Source organism: Podarcis tiliguerta, assembly GCF_965153285.1.
Source record: "Podarcis tiliguerta genome assembly, chromosome: 16".
NCBI lineage: Eukaryota > Metazoa > Chordata > Lepidosauria > Squamata > Lacertidae > Podarcis > Podarcis tiliguerta.
In genome coordinates, this window is record NC_139549.1 from 5,771,055 (window position 1) to 5,793,341 (window position 22,287).

Consider the following 22,287-nt stretch of genomic DNA (forward strand, 5'->3'; position numbering starts at 1 on the left):
CTATTTTAACAGGCTGCTATTACAACTCTTCTAGCATCTAATCTCTGCCCACCCAAGTCGCCTCCAGGATGAAGTCTACCCTTTCAGTAAACTGGGGACCACACAGGCCTGGAATGAGGTGCAGCTTGGCAGAGCCCCCCCCCCCCCCCTCAGATCAGAAGGCACCAGATAATTAAACAAATGAGTTTATTCACCAATACAAAGTACAACAGCATTGCATTTGAACAGAAATAAACAAAGCAAAACACTTGGTTCATGTTTCAGGCAGGTTATATTTTGCACGGCTTGGGTCTTCAGTGTGGTTCTCTCCAGATGTTACTGAATGATTGCAACGATTTAAAAATGCTTTTCATTTTAAATTAAAAAAATGTACTGTTTTGCTATGTTGTTGTCTGCCATCCTGGGCTCCTTTGGGAGGAAGGGTGAGATAGTATCACAGCAGATAACAAGAAGAGCAACTCCTCCCATTAAGACTCAGGAGCCAGTTTGACCAACCACCAGGGATAATGGGATGGGCAGCCTAACATTTGGAGGGCAGGGCAACACATCGCCTGCCCCGTTTATGTGGTTAGAGAGACCCACAGCAAAAGGCAGTAATTTGGACTCAGAAGCCAAAAGCTTCTCTTTCCTCCCCTCTTTGGCAGCCTCTGCTGGGCTGAAGACTGCCTCCTGAACTCGCCTCCAACATTAACACAATAGCACAACCTTGCTTGAGGATGTAGGTAGAAGAAGAAGAAGAGTTTGGATTTGGTATCCTGCTTTATCACTCCCCTTCAGGAGTCTCAAAGCGGCTAACATTCTCCTTTCCTTTCCTCCCCCACAACAAACACTCTGTGAGGTGAGTGGGGCTGAGAGACTTCAGAGAAGTGTGACTGGCCCAAGGTCACCCCAGCAGCTGCATGTGGAGGAGCAGGGAAGCGAAACCGGTTCACCAGATTACGAGACTACCACTCTTAACCACTACGGTCAGAAGGTGACAGTGGTGAACATGATGCCCACATGCATGTTTGCTTCCTTTGCAGTGCCGGATTTATGCATAAGCTAAACAAGCTATAGCTTAGGGCCCTCAAAAAGAATTAAAGGGGAAAAAACCTGGGTGTCCATTTCTAAAATATAAGATAAAAAAAATAAATAAAACCTACATCATTTTAAGTTAGAGCTTAATAATTATTTTACTATTAATATACTTCTTAATTGTATTTCACTATTAATATACTTCTTAATTGTATTTCAATTAAACAATTACTTTGATAAAATACATATTTTGTTATGTGCAAATAGCTTTAGATACCTATTAGGTCCATAAATTACCATGCAGCATATATTCAACACAAAAAACAGCCACAATTTGTGGTTGACAAAGGACAGCTGGACATATAAAGGGCCCCATTACCTTCAGTAGCTTAGGGCCTCATCAAAATTAAATCTGCCCCTGTTCCTTTGAAGTGGTTAATCCTTGCCACACACCCCTTGCCACACAGATACTTACAGAGGTGGACTAATGGCATTAAGGCAGCTTTGCAAGAATAAATACATACATCACACTCGCTTTGAAAAACGGGAACACAAACTATAGTACAAAATATGGTCATGTAACACCCAAGACAACAGCAAATCATAAACAAAAGTAAGAAATGGAACAATATGTTGCAGAAGTGGTCCCGTCCTCGTTTCCAACAAGTCCATTTCAGAGGCCCCCAACTCCAATTTTCGTCTAGAATATTGTGCCACTGAACACACCCAGGCCTCTAAATCAGCCACTTTCCCTATATCTATCCATCATCTACCTACCTACCTACCTACCTACCTACCTATAGTCGTACCTTGAAAGTCGAACGGAACCCGTTCCAGAAGTCTGTTCGACTTCCAAAATGTTTGAAAACCAAATTGGGGCTTCTGATTGGCTGCAGGAAGCCACGTCGGACGTTCGGGTTCCAAAGAATGTCCGCAAACCAGAACAATCACTTCCGGGGTTGCGGCGTTTGGGAGCCAAAACGACTGAGTTCCAGGGCATTCGACAACCAAGGTACGACTGTGTCTGTCTGTCTATTCTGTGAACTTTGGTTCCTCCTAACCCAGCCGTGCCACCATTTTTGGCGTGCTTACAACAGAAGCCACTCATTATTATGTCTGTGTATTAAAAATAGAGAAAAGGAGGAGAATCAGTAGCATGGAAAAGCAAACCCATGGTCCACAGTCCTCCTATCAGGAGTGCGTGCAGGAGCCAGCCCCTGTGACCAGTAGGGCTTCGCAGGACTGGGGCCTTCCTAAGTTTGTTCTGGAGCGGCAAGGCGCGGCTGCCCAGGTGAGGCTCTTTGCCACAGCAACACGTTTTCTGCCTTGCTGCGTTTGGCTTCTTGCTTCCTGATCCTCGGACCTCGGCTTCTTGACTCCTTGCTTCTCAACCCTCAAATCCTTGACTTTGTGACTCCTTGCTTCTTGACCCTTGGACCCCTGACTTTGTGGGACTCCCTGCTTCCTGATCCTTGGACCCCTGGCTTCTGGACTCTCGTTCCTGCTCCCACCCCGCCATCTTGCCCCCGGTCCCAACATCCTCAACCAGGACTTCGATCGCCCGTAGACCGAACCGTGACACCTCCTGACAAGGCCTAAGTCGATAGCTGTTCGAAAGAAGAGGAATCTTTTTTTTCTTTTTGCAAAAACAGAGAATCGGAAGGTAAAGCAGCTATTAGCAGGGCTCTTCTCAAAAGTTTCCTCCTCTTGCAATCAAAGAGGCTTCCATTTTTCTTCCTGATTCTCAGAGCCCTTCAGAAGTTCTATAGAAATTTGGTGGCTTTGAGGGTTTGGGGCTGATCTTATCGCTGCCAGGTGACTGAGGGCTTTTTCTGAGTAAAACTTTCCCTGGAACTTCAGAGGCCCCCAAGCTGTCAGCACTTCCGGACCTCAGAAACGCCTTGCGATGCCTTGATCTGCAAAACTACCACAAGAATGTGTGGGACTATTCATGAGGCTCTGTCACCATGGGCAAATCCGCTTGGTTTTTGTGGTCGTCTCCCCCAGTAAAATGCCTCTGTGAATTGAACTTCTGTTGCAGAAACTGTTCCCCCCAGATTGACCCTCTCTGGCAGAGAAAGTAGGAACAATTCTCTTTCGTTCTTAGCGAAGTACATTTCTAATTATAAATCATATGCTGTGATAGAAGGTCTGATAATGTATTGGCAATAAAATAAAAAAGGGAAACAGAAAAGGGAAGTTACTTTAAAAAAAGAAAACAAAAGCATTGACCTGTTCTCAAAAGGGAATAGGAATTAGATAGATATAATTTATATCCGCATCTTCCCTTGAAATCTCCAGTACTAACATAATGAGTGTCATAATGTCAACATGGAACTCTAAGTGGTTTATAAGCTCCATATGGTGCCTGCATGTCTGCCTTTCTGACAATTCACTAATGGTTCCTTTTTCTTGTGGTGGGGACCAGAAATTGCCTTTGCACAGACTTCTTCTTGGCCCAGCACACCTAGTGCGCTGTTTTAAAAATAAATAAGCAAGTAATTCTGAATTTCTGCAAATACGTATTTGATTCAAGACTGCAAACTGACCAAATTTAAAACAGAGTAAGATGCTTTGATTGGGGCTGGATTCTACAGACGGTGGGAAAAAGTAAGCAAGGAAGCTATTTAACCAATTGCATTCATGTACTTGGTAGAAAGTGGAATGTATACAGCAGCGATTCCTGAGATTCCAGAAGCCCAGGCTTCTGTGGTAATGGAAAGATGCCTTGAAAATTTGGAATTTCCCGTTTCATCAGACCTGCAGGGAAAAGGGAAACAGAAAGAAATGTACAATCTATGGGTTTTGTTTTCTAATTGCAGGCGGCACCAATTTCAAGAAACTACCACTCCCTTTTCCAGTCCGAACTGGACTGACTTGGTGGAAATAACCCAAGCTTGTTTCCTAAGCCATTCTGAACTTAGAAAGCACTCACCATCTCCCATCCAGCCAATATCCTTTTCCTCTAAAGCTCCTCTGTCCAGGGGCAGAGGAAGGGGTGTGCGGTGGGGGTGGTCTGCCCCGGGTGCTTCACTGGGGGGGGGTGACTTTTGGCACGCTGCCCACCTGTGGCTCCCAAGCCTACCCTGAGCCGTTGGGGGAAGGGGGGAGCTGTGCCCCTTTGCCAGCTGCTTTCCTCCTTTCCCCCTTTGTTTCAACAGCTGGGGGCGGCTTGGGAGTTCATAGAATCATAGAATCATAGAGTTGGAAGAGACCACAAGGGCCATCGAGTCCAACCCCCTGCCAAGCAGGAAACACCATCAGAGTTGTGGGCAGGTGGCTTACCTAATGTCCTCCATTGGCGGCTTGCTGCTCCCCTGGCTGCAGGGTGCGTGCGCCGCTCCGCGCAGCCGAGCTGCTATGTTACGCCGCTGCCTCTGCCTTTGCTTTTATGAGGTCTTCACTTGGTTCAACCCTTCCCAACCCCAGTGTAAGTCAAGACCCAGATAAAACACCTTAAGAGAGACCATCATCTCGGAAGCAGACAGCTCGCTTTGCACCCCTCAGGTCTGTAGCACGACTTTACTGAGAGAGAACGTCTGGGAAGTTGTCTGTGCCCTTTGCATTGAATTTTGCATAACAACTGGCTGTCACCCTTTGCAGTTCTGCTGTGGTTGACCACACACACACACACGGTAATTTGTAATTTGTTTTGTGGAGTGTTTGTTCTTGGCTTCGTGCAAGAGCAAGAGAACATTTTGTCCTGGTGACCTGTTCAGTCCCCTTTTTAAAGCGCACTTTTTTTCTCCTGGCTTTGGTCAGAGAGACTGTCCTTTTTTTATATGACAAAGAGCAGTTCTCACTCTTGAATTTGACGGCGACTCATTCATTCTCTCACAAATGTGGAGGAGCTAAAAGGAAGTGGGAGGGCCGCAGGGAGTGATATCTGATCAGTTAAGTGAAAGCGAGCTTAAAAGTCAAAACTGAAGATGCTTGGAGTATTTTCATCTTTGCTCATCAAGGTTGGAAAAATGTGTGTTTTGCTGAGAGATGTGCGGTTTCGGGGTTGTTGTCTATTGTAGCCCATAAAATCAGAAGCTGCAGAAGCCCCGTCAGACGTTCAGGTTCCAAAAAACGTTTGCAAACCGGAACATTCAGACCCAGGTTTGCGGCATTCGGGAGCCAAAACGTCCGACAACCAAGGCGTTCAGGATCAAATGTATGACTGTATAGGATTGCTTTCAGACGGCTCAGGGGTCGGATAACTCCATACCCTCCAACATTTCTCCAATGAAAACAGAGATGTCCTAAGGGAAAGTGGGGCATTCTGGGATCAAATCAGAAACCAGGGCTGCTTCTCTAAATCATGGACATCCCTGGAAAATAGGGACACTTAGAGGGTCTGTTAGCATGAATTTCCCCTGTTCCGAATTGCAGCCTCACCTTGCTCACGTGACATGTTCAGAATGACATGCAGGTGGTTGGAGCTCTGCATACACTGTTGAAAGTGGCGTTGGGGTATCTTGGAGACGGGTCTGTTCCTGAAAGAGGGAAACAAAATGATATCCTTTACAGACCCTGCGCTAAAACCATCCGAACTCCTGCACTTGGATGATGCATGATGAATGGCTGAGATTAGCCGAGCTGCATGTGTGATTCTCTTATAACATTTATGGTGGCCTTTGGGAGTCACTGAGAATGGAGGCGTGGGGGCTACGCAAGACTTTGGATCTTGCAAAAGCTGCTCATCTTTCCCAAAATCTTGCAGGAGATTTTGAGGAGTGGACCTGGGACCTTCTTTCAGGCAACGTGCGGGCTCTGCCATTCAGGTAAAGTAAAGGTAAAGGGCCCCTGACCATTAGGTCCAGTCGTGACCGACTCTGGGATTGCAGCGCTTTATTGGCCGAGGGAGCCGGCGTACAGCTTCCGGGTCATGTGGCCAGCATGACTAAGCCACTTCTAGTGTACCAGAGCAGCGCACGGAAACGCCGTTTACCTTCCCGCCAGAGCGGTACCTAGTGATCTACTTGCACTTTGACGTGCTTTCAAACTGCTAAGTTGGCAGGAGCTGGGACCGAGCAATGGGAGCTCACCCTATTGCGGGGATTCAAACCGCTGACCTTCTGATTGGCAAGTCCTAGGCTCTGTGGTTTAACCCACAGCGCCACCCGCGTCCCATTCAGGTATGTCCCCTGAAAACATGGCTACAGTCGTCTCAGATGCTCTAAACCAAGAAAGGACAGGCAGAAAATTATAGGCGAGGTGGAGCGCAGAAAGCAAAGAGGCCTACAAAAGCAAGGATGAACAGATGATGGACAGGAAGAACACCGGCTTGCTGATAGCAGCTTCCGGAGAGGGAGCAAGGGGTTTATATTGAGCAACTGAACAGCAGAAAGTGTTGAATCGGGGTTGGGCAACCTGTGGCCCTCTAGAAGTTGTTGAACAAGACCTCTTATCCTCCCTGACCGTTAGCCGTACTGTCTGGGGTGACAGGAGCTGCATGCCAGCCACACCTGGGGGACCAGAGGTTTAAGGAATAAAGGAGGGATGGGGAACTGGGGGCCTTCCAGATGTTGTTGGACAGCTCCCAGTAGCATTTGGACACCCACAGATGTTCCCCATTCATGCTTCACTGCCTAGATCAAGGATGGGGTCCTAGTGTGTCCCCCCCGGCATTGTTGTTGTTGTTGTTGTTTAGTCGTTCAGTCGTGTCCGACTCTTCGTGACCCCATGGACCAGAGCACGCCAGGCACTTCTGTCTTCCACTGCCACCCGCAGTTTGGTCAGATTCATGTTTGTAGCTTCGAGAACACTGTCTAACCATCTCGTCCTCTGCCGTCCCCTTCTCCTTGTGCCCTCCATCTTTCCCAACATCAGGGTCTTTTCCAGTGAGTCTTCTCTTCTCATGAGGTGGCCAAAGTATTGGAGCCTCAGCTTCACGATCTGTCCTTCCAGTGAGCACTCAGGGCTGATTTCCTTAAGAATGGAGAGGTTTGATCTTCTTGCAGTCCATGGGACTCTCAAGAATCTCCTCCAGCATCATAATTCAAAAGCGTCAATTCTTCGACGATCAGCAATGCCCCCCGGCATTGCTGAGCTCCAACTCCCAGCAGCCTCAGCTGCTGGCACAGCCAATGGTCAGGTGTCAGGCTTCAGGGAGCCCGACCCCCCTCCCTCACGGCAGGCTGCTGGGAGCTGGAGCCACAGGTGAGAGCTGAGTGCAGGACAAAGCATGATGTGTCCCCCACCAGAAGTACTACCTCTCCCCTAATACCCTCAGGTTGCATATACAGTGGTACCTCGGGTTAAGAACTTAATTTGTTCTGGAGGTCCGTTCTTAACCTGAAACTGTTCTTAACCTGAACCACCACTTTAGCCAATGGGGCCTCCTGCTGCTGCCACGCTGCCGAAGCACGATTTCTGTTCTCATCCTGAAGCAAAGTTCTTAACCAGAGGTAATATTTCTGGGTTAGTGGAGTCTGTAACCTGAAGCGTATGTAACCTGAAGCATATGTAACCCAATGTACCACTGTATGTGTAAATAAAATCATGCATCCCAAAGACTGCACAGTCTCCATTCACCTTCATTTGCAAGGAAACCGCACCCCTGAAATCTCCCCCACCTGTTTGGAGACTGGGATGCATGCAACATCTTCAAGACTCACCCTACCAGTAATCTACCCATGTTTCCTCATCCTAGTGTTCATAATACATGAATTAAAAAATGGGCTGTATCCAATGTTAGTTCTACTCAAAGTAGACTGCTGCTTCTCTGCTGCTCCAGAGAAGCGGACACGGAACAATGGATCCAAACTGCAAGAAAGAAGATTCCACCTAAACATTAGGAAGAACTTCCTGACAGTAAGAGCTGTTTGACAGTGGAATTTGCTGCCAAGGAGTGTGGTGGAGTCTCCTTCTTTGGAGGTCTTTAAGCAGAGGCTTGACAACCATATGTCAGGAGTGCTCTGATGGTGTTTCCTGCTTGCCAGGGGGTTGGACTCGATGGCCCTTGTGGTCTCTTCCAACTCTATGATTCTATGATTCTAGACCCACTGAAATTAAAAGGTGTGATGCAACCCAGTGAGTGCTGCTTTGTGTATGCCTAACAATGGATTTATATCTAGCAGCTGCTAAGGGGTCATTTCCAAGATATCTTTAGGGCTATTAGGGCACTGTGCAAATATCATTTTCCCTGCACAAACATGGTTGCCTAGAGGAAGTTGAATGTTTCCCATCTGTCTATCAATTTGCATCATAAATAAGCAAAGTGTGTTCCATAAGGTGGAGTTTACCGACTTAGAAATAACCAGCTGTTATCTCGTTACTTCCTCGTTACTTTATTTTCACAACAACAAATATATTTCCCCTGTTTCTTTTGCAGAAGCACCAAACAACCTCAATGCCCTCTAAATGGAAAGCCTTGCAGGATTTGCAGCTTTCACTTTTGTATAAATAGATGTGCAGTTTAGCATTAGCTGAAAAAATAGCTTATAAATTATGTGTTGCCTAAGGCTTGGAGGAACCTGAAAAGTTCTAGGCTGCTTAGCAGGATTCTATATTATATACAACAGATATATACCCTGAAGAGCATTTATTAGGAGAAATGTGTCCTAAGATTGTGATTAATTTTCATGGGGACTTAAAAAAACCAAAACCACAAGTGGATGCAGAAATGTGTTGAAATAACCTTGGGATTGGCAAAATCAGAAATAGAAAGAAACAGAATTTGATGTATCCATTGCTAATTTTAGTGCAAAGTTTGCAAGATACGTCCCAACTGTAGCTTTATTAGGGGTCAAAGTTAAGGTTAGATATATGTTCCTGCTTAATTTTTTGATGCTTGCCTGTAAACTCACTTAAAAGCATAGGGAAGAAGATATTAACAGTAGTCCCCATGTTTGACTCCATCTATATTTTAAGAAAGCGTGTTCTCCTTCATGGAGAGCATGTGTTGCGGTAGGGGCCGACAGGACACTCCAAAGTTGTGGGGCGGGCTAATTGATCATTGGCCACTGATGTGATTGGGCTTCCCTTGTTGTTGGGAAGATGTTAATGTTGCCATTTGATGACTGACAGCCAGAAATGTTAAAATTCCCTGCACAAGGCATAGAGCTTCCTCTTTTCGCTCTATGCATCGAATTGCCTGTCCCCCCCCCCCATATTTAGGGTTGTTCGCATTGACCTTGCTATGCCTGTCATGGGGTCGTCTGCTTTGGGGCAGGGGCCCGGTAGGAATTTTGTCCATCGGGCTGATTGGCTGGGGCCATTTGGTTTTTGCCTACTGCGTAGCAAATCTTCATAACTTGTAAGGTTGCGGTTAGGCATTGGTTTATGGTTTGGTTGGTTGAGGGGCATGGATTGGCTGGGCCTGCCCCTCTAATGCTGCTGCTGCTGCAAGGGATTCCGTTAAAGGAATACAGGGGCTCACTATTGCTTTTCTCCGAACCCTGTCAAGGGGCTAGGGCTACGCAAGAGCCCCTGGTTGCATTTGGGGAAGGCTGAGGGCTACCCCCAAATGTATTCCCCTTTTCTGACTTGCGAAATGTCAGCCTGTCCCCCACTGGGGGGGGGGGCAGATAGTCACAACCAATGCCTAAGCAACCACTCACATTTTTTTGTATTTTAATAAAGTTGTGGCCAAAATTATGCCAAAAACCTTAAACAAAAATTCTGTGTGATGTGTGAGTTATTTGGGGTGGCCTGGGGACCTCGACATGCAAAAGTTAACCTAAGCTGACAGGACACTCTCAGCATCTGTGAATGAGGGTGTACGGGTGCTTGGGTTAACGTGTTTGTTCAGGAAGGAAGCAGTCTTCTATTCCAAGAGACTGGATTTCCTGTGGGTTTCCTCTGAGCTCCCCAAACAACGTTTGGGGAGATGGGTAAGTGCCGTGGTTATTTGTTTTATGCAATACAGTAAATTTGTGGGAACTTCCTCTGAAGAGCATTGTTTTCGAGGCAGCCTTCACTTCCAAAACAGAAACAAACACGCAAATTAGAAACAAAGGAAGAGAGAAAAGACAACAACTATAAACAGAAACATTTATTCTAAGCAACTGTAGAACAAGAACAGACTGAAAGAGCCAGCTGATTCCTGTTCTGTGATTCAACAAAATGGGGAAAGAAAACCGTATTTCCGTTTGCCAACCTGCGTTCATGTGGACAGACTGTAGGCGCAGAGAGCTAGAGAACGAGTAGGTTTTCAGTACTGAGGCAGCTTCATCCTCAGCTACCACCTGCAACGCCTGGGATGCGGGTGGCGCTGTGGGTTAAACCACAGAGCCTAGGACTTGCCGATCAGAAGGTCGGCAGTTCAAATCCCCGCGACCGGGTGAGCTCCCGTTGATTGGTCCCTGCTCCTGCCAACCTAGCAGTTCGATAGCACGTCCAAGTGCAAGTAGATAAATAGGTACCGCTCCGGCGGGAAAGTAAACGGTGTTTCCATGTGCTGCTCTGGTTCGCCAGAAGTGGCGTAGACCTGCTGGCCACATGACCCGGAAGCTGTACGCCGGCTCCCTTGGCCAGTAAAGCGAGATGAGCGCCGCAACCCCAGAGTCGGTCACGACTGGACCTAATGGTCAGGGGTCCCTTTACCTTTACCACCTGCAACCTCAGAACAGGCGTATTAAAACAAGCATCTCTCCTGATGACCAGTGTACAGAGCAGGTTGAAATGGGGTGGGGAGGCAGGGGTGTAAGGTAAAGGGATCTGTTTCAGATCTCTGGACCTTTTGAAAGAGGAGCAGCCACCAGAACACCCACACAAAGCAGAAATAACATTTGCCACCTCTTCCTGCTTTGCATTTGCTGTTGCTATCTTTGCAAGCCAACCTGGAGTGGCTGGGGAAACTCAGCCAGATGAGCGAGGTATAAATAATAAATTATTATTATTATTATTAAGGGAGGAGAGCTGATGAACTGCTTGTGGGGTAGGACTCAGCTGGGGTAGGGGGGGAGTGCAGAGTGCAGAATGGCCTGCTGAACATGAGCATAGTTGGTAGGGAGATTTAAACGTACATAATTTTGCCACTTCAATCGTGACTTCACTAGTGGAGTCTGGTGAAATGAGGGAGAAGTGTAAAAGTTACCAGGGACTAGGACATTCCCAGGTGTAAAAAAAAAAAAAATGTATGCCACCACTGCGGTCCGTGTTTCGTTAGCCCCCAGATGGAAAACGAGCGAGGTCCCAACTAAAGAAGAGTGACAACATAAACTGATGGAACATGCACAGCTTGCGGAACTAACCTATAGTATAACAGAACAAGAAGAACACACGTTTAAAGAAGATTGGAAAATATTTATTGAATATATGGGGGGGGATTGTGTGCACTTGGGAATGTTGGCAGCATTAAGATAAATCCAACAGTGTAAACAAGATTTGATGGATGTAATAATGAAATACTGAGTGGTTTAGCTTATGTAAAATATGCAGGGATTTACGATATGCAAAATGAACCATGGAAAAAGAAGAGGGGAAGTCACTGACGTTTTAAGGTTGTTTGAATGAATATTCTAAAGTGTGAAACAGAAAATTGAAATTAAAAATAGATAGGTATATATCTATATATCTATATATCTCAATATTGATATATCGATATAGATATATAGCTATATATATGTATAGTTACCAGGGACTCAGCTACATTGATAAAAAAAAGGTTTTTAAATCCATTATAACACTGACACCAGATGGCGCTGTAGAGTTCCATCTTTAGGCAACATGATTTCCCCATATGAGGTTTGCAACACATTTTCCTGAAATGTTTTTTTTGATGTGTCTAGATCCAGCCCAGATCTGCCCCAAACATTAATTAAAATGGGTCCTTCATATAAGGCGTGAACGCCCTATAATATGAACAGTACAGTAATACATGCTCAAGCGTTTTAATGCAGAGCAAACACATAGATGTTGAGTGTAAATATTTCCCTTCCAATAGTGAAGATGGTAAGGGCTTAAAGGGGGGTCTTACGAACTAGGCCATATCACCACCACCACTGGGATTGCCACGATAATCTCCATCACCACCGCAATTTCCATCACCCCCACCATTCTGTTCTGCAAGAAGTTCTCACCTGGTCATCATCGCCTTCTGGGGGGCTCCTCTTTGCAACCTCTGAGTACTGAAGCTCAGGAAGTGGCTCCTCCCTTGGCATCATGGAGGTAGCTGGAGAGGGGAACATAAGACATTTACTCTATTGGGTCACCCACACCTGCCTAGCAGATTCAGGTAGGTAGCCGTGTTGGTTTGACACAGTGAAAATAAATTATTTTTTTTAAAAAAAATCCAGTAGCACCTTAGGGACCAACCAAGTTTGTTCTGGGTATAAGCTTTCGTGTGCATGCACACTTCTTCAGATACACTGAAACAGAAGTCACTAGACCCTGATATATAGTGGGAGGGTGGGGTGGGTTTTTTTTCAGGAGGGTAGTAGGAGATGGGCGATTGACCCAATGGGTATGGTAAACCTGTTGACGACTGTTAACAACTGCAATTAGTCCTATAAGAAATAGCAAGGGATAGTATGCAGATGTCCAAAAATAGCTTTAGCATATGTGATGTAACGTCTCATTACATATGCCAAATATGTCTCATTACATATGCTAATTACACACACACTGTGTTTCTGTGCACTGCTCTGGTTCGCCCGAAGTGGCTTAGTCATGCTGGCCACATGACCCGGAAGCTGTACGCCCGCTCCATTGGCCAAGAAAGCGAAATGAGCGCCGCAACCCCAGAGTTGGCCATGACTGGACCTAATGGTCAGGGGTCCCTTTACCTTTACTTAAGGGTACAGAACTATGTATAGGAACCCTAAACCCCCACTGAAAGGGACTCAAGTTTCACAGAGATAAGCTGTGGGGGGCAGGGTGGTCATCCCAACAGATTCTTCGGTCGGTTCCCTCAAGACTTTCCTTCTGCTCTTACAAAAAGCTTCCTACCTCTGTTGGGTGGCATCTTCCTTCTTTTCTTCCAGGTCTTTAGCCCAAATCCAGCCAAGAGGAGCAACATTACGAATAAAATGATGAGAAAGGTCCAGCTCCAGCTCCAATGCAGTCCGGGTTGATTGCCACCTGTAAAGATTGGATAGTTTTTTCGTGCAAGATATTGGAAGAGCTCTAAAATGTTGGGCAATACGTGCTCTGAAGGGAGAACCCACAGCTCATTGGTGGGTTGCATGGACCATAGCTGTCAACGTTTTCCTTTTTTTAAGGGAAATTCCCTTATTCTGAATAGGATTCCTCGCAAGAAAAGGGAAAAGTTGACAGATATGGCATGGACAAGGGTCTCGGCTAGAGCTGTGCACAAACAGTTTCATGAAAGCTTTCACTTATCTGATGCGATCAGATCTTCCTCAGCAATATAGAAACTTACTTATGTATACAGCTACAGCCACAGGAAGATATTTGCCCAAAAATGGATAGAAGTTCCGATGAGAAAAGAATGATTACAGAAAATAATGGGATATGCAGATATGGCAAAACTTACCGGAAGAATTAGAAATCAAGTAAACAACCTTTTTATTATTATTAAGGAACGGAAGTGGTTTATTGAATATTTACAAACAAATTGCAAACAGATCATTAAGACGTTAGCAGGACTACTGTGAAAACTTATGGTTTTTAAAACAGATATAGAAGAATAAAAAGAATATTGCGGGGTAAAAAAGTTTCACCCAGTGGTTATCTGCAGTGATCCTATTCCTGATCACTTCACCTGGTTCCTATTTCTTTCCTTGATGTTTTCTCATTATTATATGTACTTGGAGGTAAATTATTATTATTCTTACTATGATTATGTGGTTTATAAGCTATGCTGAGAGTGATCGAATGGCTGTGAAATCCTTTCATTGTTAGAGAACTCCATTTTTTGCCAAAGCTGCTATTTTCCATGGAAAGAAAACCCACATGTCATGCCAGATGTTGGCTTGATGGCTGCCAATGAATGGCCTTCTTGCTGCTCTGAGAAAGCAAGCTCAAATAAAGGTTAGTTCCAACGTGTATTTTAGACTTGGAGATGAAAACACAGCTGGGTCTGTGAAGTGGAAAAGAGGTGGAATATTTTGGACTTTGTGAGAAAATCTGTCCCATAGCAGGCTGCACTGTCTTCGGGTTTAATATATACGTATCTAGGGAGACTTTCAGATAAGCACTGTTATAAATGTGCTTTAAAATATAATGCCGTTATCTGGATGATAAGAGCCACATAAATTATGGCGCAGACAAAGAGGCCTGTGTTTACGGTGTCTGTTATAGCTTTTGAAGCTTGTGAAAGCTGCAATTTTCAGATGATAAAAGGCAGCTGGAGAGGGAAGTCTTTTCCCACAAGTTTCTCTGTTAAAAAATGTCCAAGGCTTAACTGGACCACCTGTCCATATTTTTGGGTGGGGAAATATTGTAAGGTAAAAAGAAAGTAAGGTAAAAAAGAAAGAAAGAAAGAAAGAAAGAAAGAAAGAAAGAAAGAAAGAAAGAAAGAAAGGCTGGATAGTGCTGGAGTTCTTTGTTAAAGTTGCCAGATAATTTTAAATCACCAGAGCATGCACTTTCCAACATGCGATTTTAGTAAGAACGATTATTTTCAAATTACAGTTGTACCTTGGAAGTTGAACAGAATCCATTTTGGAAGTCCATTCGACTTCCAAAAATTTTGGAAACCAAAGTGCGGCTTCTGATTGGCTGTAGGAAGCTTCTGCAGCCAATTGAAAGCTGTGGAAGTACCACCAGATGTTCAGGTTCCAAAAATCGTTTGAAAACAGGAACACTCACTTCCGGGTTTTGATCGTTCGGGAGTCGATTGGTTCAGGAGCCAAGGCGTTTGAGATTCAAAGTGCTACTGTACTGATTTCATTTCTATCTCAAAAATTTATGTAACTTGCTTTTGAGGGCTGCTTTTAAAAGTATGTTTTAATGAATATTCTAGATTCCTTTGTAAACCACTAGCAAAAAGAGAGAGAGAGAAGAAATGGATAAGACAACGCCCTGAATTTCACCCGTTTGCTTTTGGCAGGAATCGTGTAATCGTCCCCAGCCATCCTCGGCTAGTTACGAGGACTGAATCCTAAGTTTGCGCCAGCTCATGAATCTGTCTAGATTTCCATTTGAAAAAATTAAAATCTTTCCATTTCATTGACCCCATGATAAGGCTCATTTTGAAATTAACATGGAAGGGAAGTGTTGGGTGTTCAACGCCCCAGTCAACTACCCAGCTAATGCATAAAGAGGAAGGGGAGGTGGACAAATAACTGTTCAGCTTTCACTGTGTTTTATGTGCTTTTAAAGATTAAATTAATGAGTTTTTAATTACCGTATTTTTTGCTCTATAAGACTCACTTTTTCCCTCCTAAAAAGTAAGGGGGAATGTGTGTGCGTCTTATGGAGCGAATGCAGGCTGCGCAGCTATCCCAGAAGCCAGAACAGGAAGAGGGATTGCTGTTTTCACTGCGTCACGATCCCTCTTGCTGTTCTGGCTTCTGAGATTCAGAATATTTTTTTTCTTGTTTTCCTACTCCAAAAACTAGGCGCGTCTTATAGAGCGAAAAATATGGTAAGTGGTTTCTGCAGTTTTCTAAATAAAATAGAGAGTTGCTCACCTTCAGTTTGGCAGATGTGTAGCAAGTTGGAGGAGATGCTTTTCTGATCTGCTGGATTGGTGACCAGGCAGGTGATGTTGGGCTCTGAAGAGTTGAGCTTCCAGAACAAGTGGAGATTTTTGCCATTGCCAGAGAGGTGATATGACTTTGAACCATCTTCTAAGTCCCTGAAGGCATCCCCTTTTTCCCAGGAGATGTTGAATTCCCCCTTTCCAGGCACCTGACACTGCAGGGTCACATTGCAGCCATCTGGGCTCTTGGAGACAACTTGGGAGAGGATTTTTGGTTCTGGGACTGGTTCTGTGGAATAAAATATGAAAGGCTCATATGTTTCCCAGCACAATTCAAAATGTTGGTGCTGACCTTTAAAGCCCAGTAGACCTGAAGGAGCATCTCCACCCTCATCGTTCAGCCTGGACACTGAGGTCCAGCTCCCAGGGCCTTCTGGCGGTTCCCTCCCTGCGAGAAGTGAGGCGACAGGGAACCCGGCAGAAGGCCTTCTCAGTGGTGGTGCCTCACTATGGAATGCCCTCCTGTCAGATGTCAAGGAAATAAACAACTATCTTCAGAAGACATCTGAAGTCACGGGAAGATTTAATGTTTGATCTTGCATCGTGATTTTAATATTCTGTTGGGAGCCGCTCAGAGTGGCTGTAGAAACCCAGTCAGATGGGCGGGGAATAAATAAATAAATGAATAATAATAATAATAATAATAATAATGTGTGCCCTCCATGGCTGTCAGCAACTGCCCAGCAACATCACTGCTGAAGGAGAGAAAGGCTGGCTCTATTTCCAGGCTCTATTTCACAATAAACAGACACAGATGAATAAAGAATTACTTACCATACACAGAGAGGTGGAAGGTGTAATCTTCATACTGTGTTGAAGTAAACTTCACTATAATGGAATATTTGCCACTGTCATCCATTTCCAAGTCTTTGATCCTCAGGGTGGTATCATTGGCCATCTCCAATCTTGGCCCAAACCTGTCCTTGGGATTTGGCCTCTCCAGTCTTTCTTCCCTCAACTCAGCCAGCTGAAATTTCAAACCATTTCTCCCCTGGAAATACCACTCAACTGTCTTCAGTGTTTCCGCTTGGGGGATATTTACAGGGAGCAACACACAGCCTCCCAGGATCCCATTCAACTTCTCCTTGTGGGGATTCTGTACTTTGATATTTGCAGTACCTTAAAAAGTTCAGGAAGATGGAAAAGAAGGAAGGAAAAGGGAGAAACAAAGTCAAAGAAAGGGACAACGGTTGGAAAAGTCTCTCAGAATCACTGATTTAAAGCTTTACCAAATGTGTGGATTTATTCGTTATTTTTACCTAACCAAATGTATAAACCACTTGATTTTAAATGGGAAAAAACCCTTTTAAAAATAACAAAGTTAAAAACAGGTATTTTTAAAAGTCAAGATATAATGAAAGCAAATGCTACTGGGGCTTCCGGTTCCACTCTGCCTTAATGGAGGAAGACCCCATAGCAGCGGGAGATTGTTGGCTAAGGAAAAACAAGGATGATTGAGGGTAATTATCCTTGCAAGTTCCCCCCAGGGAAATGGAGGAATGGGCTTCCCTCGCAGTTCGTTTCGGTACCTGGCTCTCATTCTGGAACGGATTGTGGGAGGCAGGGAGGTGCGGTGTACAAAAGCACTTTGTTTGCTGAAAACCCTCCTATGCCACCATTAAGAAGCAGAGGTACTCCTGTTAATTACGGCTTAATTTGGACTAAAGTACTAGAAAAGATGAGATCAAAAACTGTGGAACAAAACCAACTGCAAGGTCTTTAAGGTTTGAACTTGAGAGAAGACTTCATTTGGGGCAAAAGACGTTGTGGGGAGAGGGGAGCCTATAGTTTCTTTATATAAAATTTTCTGCTCGACATTTATGATTCGGGAACCCTCCTCTGAATGTTAGTTCAAATTATATTTGTACCAGTGAGGATGGAAGAAATTGGGTTATAGATATGGAATATAACATTAAACGGAACTGCGTGTGTAAAAAAAGGAAAAAGGGAGGGAAACTCTATTTTGCAAAAGAATTACGATGAAAACTTAGAGCTGACTCTTCCCCATCCTTTATTGTTTATGGAGTGAACTGAATAACGCTAAGAGGTCTTGGAATTAAATTAAATTGGCAGTATAATTGCTCCTTTATCATCAGTTGGACGGTAGGATGGAAGGAGTCTATGAACTTGCGAAGGAACTGATAAGGTTCATTATTGAGTCATCTGCAGTTCAACAGACCTCTCTTCTACCCAGCCTGAGAAAGTTGCAAAATAATGAAGCAAGGGATGGAGAAATGGAGAAATTTCTGGAACAACAATGGGATATCAGCTTCGCCTAAGGCATGATGGAAAGCAGCAACAACCCGGGGAAAGACTGACATAACATCTTACGAGGACACGAAGAAACACCGAGGACAGAATAATTGCCACAGACAGGGAGGAGGAGGATATAGTTTGCGTTCCTCACTTGTAATTTTATAAATCATTTAATGTGTCAACACGAATAGAAGTTATTAATACTGCAGTTGTTCTATAAGGGATTATTATTATGACTGGAATGTAATAGAAATTAATAAGATTTTGGAATGCAGAAATAAAGCAAATAATCAAGCCATCAATTCTAGCATGCGGGGGGGGGGGGGGGGCACCTTATGCTAATTATATAATTTGCTATTTGAATTATTGGTATTCATAATTGTATTATAAATTTGTATTGCATTTTATTGAGGCTATTGTTGTTGTTTAATCGTTTAGTCATGTCCGACTCTTCGTGCCCCCATGGACCAGAGCACGCCAGGCACTCCTGTCTTCCGCTGCCTCCCGCAGTTTGGTCAAACATTGAGGCTATTACTGGATTGTAATTGAAAACTAATAAAAATTAGTAGCAAAAAACCCAACAAAAACAAGCTAACAACGGTTTGAAAAAGATTTCGGGAATGTAGTATTTCATGAAATTGAGAATATAACCAATCAAGATATAGAAATGGATTGTCATTTAGCTTTGTTAAGCAGTTTCTCAAACAGCAATAAGAAGGTGAGAAGTAAAGCGTTGATCGGTCATCTATTAAGCGAAGGCAAAGTGAAAAACTATCTGTTTTTTTGAGGACTTAGAAGGAGCTGCAGCAGAATATTGGTATATTAAAAGGTTGATCAATAAATTGAAATTGGCTGGGCGGGCTAAACAGAGGGTACGTTTTGGATCAGAATAGTTTGATTCTGCAATTTATATGAATAGGAGAGTGAGTGATGTAATGTCACCATCTCGGTCTGTGACTTTAATTGATTAAACTCATTATAGTTTAATTAATTACTTGATTGCAATATATTGCCCACCCTTCGCCCTAAGGCCCCAGGGTGGCTGACAATGATTAAAACACATTAACATTAAAACATAATATTGCACAATATCTTTTGTGATTTCTGCTTGCCTATTAATTTCAGAAACTGACCTTTACTCAAGCTTTTAAGTTACGCTCTTTGTACGTTTCTGTGGATAAAAAAAGATTAAAAAATAAAACGGTTTCTGAATCCTGGGAGCCCCCGCCCTCGATTAAAACACATGCCAAATTCTGTATGTCTGGGTAAGGTTGCCTGGAGGGAGAGGTTTTAAGCCTTAAGGACACCTGTCTGATGCCAAGTAGCAGGGAGTTCCGACGTCTAGGTTCTGCCACATGAAATTTTTTATTTCTTGCAGGTGTGAAATGAATATTATGTGGCACTGGTAAGTAGTACCAATTCAAGAGCCTGTATGGGGCAAGGTGATCCTTCACATAAACTGGTCTCAAGCTATTGCGGGCTTTATGTACCAGTAGCAATGCCTTAAATTTTGCCCCATAACATAACGCCAGCCAATGCAGATCTCTGAAGAGGGGTGTTAAATGTGGACAGGGTCTCACTCATTTCAGCAATTATACACTAACTGCAGCTTTTAGTTCAAGCGCAAGAGGAGACCCACTCAGAGTGCCCTGGATATCATTATTCAATTCTGAAAGGTGCTTTGTCAGACTGCAGAAGCATCATTGCTAACTGCCTTTTTGAACACAAAGCCTGATATTTGCCTTCAAGAATAAACCCAGGACTGGGTCTTTGAAGGATCGCTTGCGGGGCCAGCTTTCCCCAGCTAAAGCTGAAATGAAATTTCCTGCAAAGAAGAATCCCTCCATTTTGAGAGGAAGAAAACCGAGGCATCTCGCTCTATTCCGACCCTAAAATTCACTTGCTTGAGAAGGAAGCAGTACTGTTTCAAACGATTTTATAGTCGGCGGCCTCTGCATCCATCCATTACAGCACAGCGAGTCTCCTGGCTGCATCCCCTCTGTTGTTTACGCTCTGCTGCTATTGTAGCTTATTTTAGATGTTACCAAATAACAGAGCCACGAAGGGATTGTGAGGCCGCTTCAGCAGACAGAGAGGCCTTCTACACAAACGTCTTTTCCTGCAAAAACACGCGCATATCACCTTATCAAGCCTTGGAGGACTTACCAGACGGAGAAGAAAGCAAAGACAGAGCCAGAAGAAAGAGCTCCAGGCTTCGTTTGCAGCCATTCGCAGCCCCCTTTCGCCTGCCGCGTGGAGGAATCCTCTTCAAGACACACAGACTTTGGTCCTTCATCGTAAATCCATTCAGAGGATGGGACTGAAAGCTGTGTGAAGTGATGAGAGGTTGAACATTTTTAGGAGGAGAAAAATTGAGAGTTCACGTCTCTCTGTGCCGAAAAGAGGAAGGTGGGGGCGTTTATGGAGAGGAGAGGTGTGGTTACGAGCTGGCAGCCATCCCCTTTTTTCCGACCTCCAGCTGGTTTTAGCTCATTCTTTGCAGAGTCGGCCAATGCACAGAATAATAGAATTGTAAGCACCGGGAGAGACCCCAACAGCCCAGCTCTAGTGCCCAAGTGAGAGGTATCTCCCTTCAAGTCTCTTAGAGTTCCTGCCCTCTGTCTTCACCAGAGATGGAGAAAAATGCATTCCCCCCAGACCACATGAGCCTCTCTGCATGTCACACCCATTCCCAGACCTGCTTTGTGTGTAGAGCAACTCCCTCGTTTGCAAAGGCCAAATTCACATTCATTCCCCAGCCTGTTTTGCCTCTCTTCTCGCTCACCACCAGCACGTGGTCCTCAGGTTGAACAACGTTTCCCATCCCTGTTTTAAGCCGAGCAGGCTCCCATCTTCTTTCTCTGGCTCCACTTTCAAAACTTCCCTTCCCTTATTGGAAGACACAAGAACTACCCACTCTGGAAGAATGGCAGATGAAGGTGATGGACTACATGGAATTGGCAAAAATGACTGGCAGAATCAGAGATCAGGGAGAAGAGACGGTGGAAGAAGACTGGAAGAAATTTAAAGACTATTTACAGAAATATTATAAGATTAATGAATATTAGAATGACATCGGATTGAGCTTAAAAGGTTATTAGCAACAAAGTGGTGAAGGAGTATGGAAAATTCGAAGGTTAAACGGTGTAAAATTAAAAGGTTTAACATATTAAGATATTAAGAAAAGATTAAAATATATTAAGATATTAAGATAAAGATTAAGTTAAGATAGAGGGAAGGGATTTGCTGATTAAATATATGAACTGGAATACAGTGAGGGGAGGTGTGGGGAAGTCTGGGAAATAAGTAAACGCAAGGAATATTATGAAAATGGAATTGCTTTTATTTGTTTTTTCTGTGTTGTTGTTCTTGTCTTTTTGTATTTTTCCTTTGTTTTTTCCTTTTATGTAAAAACCTTAATAAAAAATATTATTAAAAAAAACAAAACTTCCCTTCCCTTTCCAGGGCTGATGTAAAGCTTCAAAATTCCAGCTGATCACCACCATTAAGAACTCTGTGAAAAGTGCCCCTGGGCATGTGCAGAGGGCTTTCCCTTCCTCAGCACTCAAGCGCTGCTCTCTCCAGGCGTAAAGCTGGGCAACTGGATCCCCAGGCAGAGTTTTGGAACTTCAATTTATCTCAAGGCTGAAGATGGAGTATGATGCTCCTTCCATCAATGCTGTCTAAGAGGCACATAGTCAGTCCTCTGGGAGAGAGAGCCGCCTTTGCAAAATGATGAAAAGCAGGCAGAGAGAAGAAAGTGTAGCAGGGCGGTCTTGGCTGTCTTCATTTGTCCCATACTTGCATGACTGCAAAAGATTCCGCCCTATGGAACACCCTCCCATCAGATTTCAAGGAAATAAACAACGATCTGACTTTTAGTAGACATCTGAAGGCAGCCCTGTTTAGGGAAGTTTTTAATGTTTGCTGTTTTATTGTGCTTTTAATATTCTGTTGGGAGCCGCCTGGAGAGGCTGGGGAAACCCAGACAGATGGGCGGGGTATAAATAATATATTGTTATTATTAATACAAACAGTTTTATTTTTAACAATGAATACCACACAAACATAAAAAACGGTTCCTTTAACATATTTCCTAAAGATTTCTGAGGTGCCTTTCAGCTTATGCACATAAATGAAACCTATGAACAAGAAGCATCTCCTTTTAATTAAAAATGGACACACATAAACAGCAGCCCAGCCGACAAACCTCAAAAGGCACAGTGATAATATAAACCTGATTTAGAAGAACATGGATTTTTTTAAATAAAAAGGACAGCAATGATTGATATAGTTTATTGATATGATGATGATGATGATTTCCATGTATTGTTGTTGTTGTTTAGTCGTTTAGGTCGTGTCCGACTCTTCGTGACCCCCTGGACCAGAGCACGCCAGGCACTCCTGTCTTCCACTGC

The 22,287-nt window shown here is 44.0% G+C and overlaps 1 protein-coding gene across 1 annotated transcript; it reads right to left on the reverse strand.

The window, feature by feature from the left end:
• Positions 1 to 169: 169 nt before the first annotated feature.
• On the reverse strand, positions 170 to 21,614 carry LOC310666116 (SLAM family member 5-like). The gene is made up of 8 exons (XM_083416737.1): positions 21,318 to 21,614; positions 20,036 to 20,748; positions 16,388 to 16,732; positions 15,543 to 15,842; positions 12,895 to 13,026; positions 12,027 to 12,118; positions 5,398 to 5,495; positions 170 to 3,774 (listed from the first exon to the last, which is right to left on the reverse strand). The coding sequence occupies exons 2-7, from the start codon at positions 20,163 to 20,165 to the stop codon at positions 5,403 to 5,405; spliced, it is 1,092 nt and encodes a 363-aa protein (XP_083272863.1). The 5' UTR covers positions 20,166 to 20,748; positions 21,318 to 21,614; the 3' UTR covers positions 170 to 3,774; positions 5,398 to 5,402.
• Between the last annotated feature and the right edge of the window lie 673 nt (positions 21,615 to 22,287).